This window comes from Bidens hawaiensis, unplaced genomic scaffold (assembly GCF_021521415.1).
Source record: "Bidens hawaiensis isolate Kalapana, Puna unplaced genomic scaffold, B.hawaiensis_p1.1 tig00037449_1, whole genome shotgun sequence".
NCBI classification, from domain to species: Eukaryota; Viridiplantae; Streptophyta; class Magnoliopsida; order Asterales; family Asteraceae; genus Bidens; species Bidens hawaiensis.
This window is the reverse complement of record NW_027496540.1, coordinates 93,642-97,214: the sequence shown is the minus strand read 5'-3', so window position 1 is coordinate 97,214 and position 3,573 is coordinate 93,642. Positions and strand designations below refer to the sequence as shown.

At 39.8% G+C, this 3,573-nt stretch overlaps 1 protein-coding gene across 1 annotated transcript; it reads right to left on the bottom strand.

Moving 5' to 3' along the window:
- Positions 1-216: 216 nt before the first annotated feature.
- On the bottom strand, positions 217-2,783 carry LOC143589390 (galactan beta-1,4-galactosyltransferase GALS3-like). The gene is made up of 2 exons (XM_077070160.1): positions 1,617-2,783; positions 217-605 (listed from the first exon to the last, which is right to left on the bottom strand). The coding sequence occupies exons 1-2, from the start codon at positions 2,756-2,758 to the stop codon at positions 260-262; spliced, it is 1,488 nt and encodes a 495-aa protein (XP_076926275.1). The 5' UTR covers positions 2,759-2,783; the 3' UTR covers positions 217-259.
- Between the last annotated feature and the right edge of the window lie 790 nt (positions 2,784-3,573).

Sequence of the window (3,573 nt, the reverse complement as noted above, 5' to 3'; positions counted from 1 at the left end):
AAAAAAAAAAACGTTTTTGTCTATTTTAATTTCATTTTCCTCTTTTTAACTTTGATAAACCCCAACTAAAATAAAATAGAATTTCTCAAAAAAAAAATCCTAGATCTTTTATATATAGAATAAAACAATGGCTGATTGAGAAGAAAGAGTAAATGTTTACAAACTTCTTAAATAACAAAAATAAAATGTTTTTATCTATCTATACATAACAATAAAATAACAAAATATAATATAGAAAATAATACTCTTATTGCTATTGTTATTGACGGGTGGTGAGAAGCGCAGATCCAATCATTCGCATCTCGAATCGCTTCACGGCCCCAGCAGCCTCCCTCATCGTCGTGTCCACCATGTACGGTGTACTCCCGACCTTCATCTCCGTCGTGTTCACAAGTTGTCTACATGGCTCCCTTCTTTCGGATATCGTCCCATGATAATGGTAGTACATTATCTTCCCTTCTGTCTTATGTGTCGTTTTCCCAACCGTGTTTTCAGACATATGTACGCCAGTTGCAAACACATTACGTGGTTGCACCGCGTATTTTCGGTCCCTCCTTATTCCTTTCACCATGTCCCGATACACCAGCTTCTCAATCCCCCATTTCCTGTCAAAAATACCAAAATCATACCATTAGATGTTAGCTATATATATCACTTTCATGGACCATATAAGAACAACCGTATGTGACAAAGAAGAATAATAAGCATGAAAATAACTGATTTTTAGTTATACATGTATAATGATAGCAGTTCTGTCATGACACGAAAATAATTTGGTCCCGGATCGCCATAGTTTGAAAAACTTGTTCAATCATGTTTGAGATGATCCATGTTCGGTTAAATAGGTCAACCCTTAACATGTTTAAAACTACATATTAAGTTATTAACCGACACTTCATTTAAATAAGTGGATTAAACAGGTTATATTTATGTTACACCATACAATATCTTAAACAAGTGTAGGGTAGGATTAATGTTGGCCCCCATTGACAGCCATTATAACTATCGAGTATATTTTCATAGTCATGTTAAAAAACAGTGTTACCTTTATGAAATAAACAGTGTGTAGTCAGAGTTCCTTCTAAAGTACGCTATTTTGCCAACTTATGATTTATTTTTCAAAAATGAAATAAAATTAGTCACTTATTAAGAAAAAGTGATGAGACTCAAACAAGTAGAAACGTACAAATAACCCACCTAACGGTCACATTCAGTCCCCCAATGGGATCCAAATGACCAGCCACGAGTGAAGTGGCAATTAATTCTCTTCATGTTCATTTAATATTCATAATAACTAAAATATTTTTATTTTCCTTTCAAATGCCATCTAGTATGAACCCTAAATGTAAAAAAAAAAAAAAGAAAAACAGCTAGATATCATCATATATACTATCACTTAATTAAACAATATCTTTTAACACTTTCCAAATTCAGATCTACGATCAAATTGGGAACATATTATTAAGATTCATCACATGTGACTGGACCAGCAATTATTCGATTATGTGACAAAGGTCAAGCAACCACTTATTCCTAAATCAATTATTAATTTAATTACCACATTTGTAAATCTAATTAACAATAATCTAATTAAATCTAATTAATTTAATTACCACCTGTAGATTTTACCAGGATGATCATCAAGGTAACAAAGCTTATTGCTAATCGTCCGCTGCTCAATCGTGAACTGCGTGTACTCGGACAACGAATCCATCACACTCTTAAGCGTACTCTTCTTCGGAACGAAAATAAACTCATCCACATCGAAGAAAAACATCCATTTCGTCATAAATCTGTACTGATGCAAACAGTCGTTCACAATTAAAAACTGATTATGATAATAGCCATCGAACCGCTCTTCCTCTCGAATATCCTGCACTGTTACATATCCTTTCTCGATCCACGGCCGTAACACCGCCATTACGTCCGTATGCACGCCGCCAGCGTCATGGATAACAAAATGCGACTTCTCACCGAACATCTTCACGTGGTAAGCTATCCACTCCCGGATCCGTTGCGGACTTAGGTTACCGTACAGTGAGGATCCGCAGTATAAGTAGTCGTATTTCGGAGGAGACGTGAATTGGACCTGATCGAAGCTTCCGGTAGGCTCTGTGACTGTTTGGATAGTGTCGGTAAGGTTGAAGCTGGCGTCGCCGCCGCCGGAGGTGGAGGCGTGGATGAAGAGTGTGCCGCCGGAATTGTCGTGGTTGACGGGGGAGGGGAAGGTGCAGTTGACGACGACGACGGTGTAGACGCGGCCGTAGCCCCAGTCGGGGAGGATTTTGACGCCGGAGACGGTTAGGTTTTTTGCGGTGGCGTTGTGTGGGGCCCACTCGCAGAGGTAGGTTGGGTTTGAGAAGACGTGGAGAGGTTTGGAGGAGAGGCCGATGACGGCGAATGTGTCGAGTCCGCCTCTGTAAGCTGACATGAGGATGAAGTTGTAAGCGGCGGTGCCGTAGGTGTTGAAGCTGCGTTTGATGACGCCGGTTGGGAGGATGACGTCGTGCTGGATTTGAGCTGCTGGTGGTGGAATGACGGAGGAGGGTGGTGGTAAGGAGGCGCAGTGGCGGAGGTCTTGGACGGAGAAGGAGAGGTGGGAAGGGAAGAATTGGAAGAGAGTGATGAGGGAGCAGAAGAAGAGGAGGCCGGAGAGGAGGAGTTTGAGCTCCGGGACGCAGTTCCACACGATTCCGATGAACATTTTGTTATTGTTCTTCATGTTAGGGTTTTCAGGGGCTTCTTTTTCTTTTGCCATCTGAAAAGATGGAGGATGAAGAAGAAGACGACTGTAACAGAGAGGGAGTGTGTTTGTTTGGTTACTCACTCCGAATGAAGAAAGAATAAAGGAAATGCGATGATAGTTATGGGCCTCAAAATGAGTAAGAATATTAAAGTGGCTTTTCAAAACTAATTATTATTAGCTATTACTAACCCCTTTTATTTCTAGCCCTGCTTACGATGCGCACATATAATGTATATATGTGTGAACCCTCGGGTGGGCAAAAGTGAAATTGCACTAATTTTGACGTTATTTTACTAATCTCGTGAAAATAACGTTAAAAGTGACGGACGGTTAATCAGGCATCATGTAGTGGCGTTGATAGCTGAAAGACAAGGGTACATGCACCGATCAGCCGGTCCCGATGATTGAGTGCTATGTGCCTTATGTCCAAGACTTGATGCAAAACTACTATCGAGCCGGGGGTCTCACCGGAAGCAGCCTCTCTATCCTTATGGGGTAGAGGTAAGGCTGTCTACATCTTACCCTTCTCAGACCCTACCATAGCTTTGCTATTGGTGGGATATACTGAGTACGATGATGATGATGATGATGATGATGATGACGACGACTACCCCTTTTATTTCCTACTAAAAACAAACACCGGTAGAATTTTCAGTGTGTTAATTGTTATTCTACATTTGTGGAGGTTTAACTTCATACACTATATTTCTATTTTTATAAATATTTTCAGCTTGTGTTTTTTTTTTAATTATTATATAATAATGTCAAGGTGGTATGTACTATATATATAAATGATTGGTTTTTTGTGTTTAATGTGTGATTGTTGG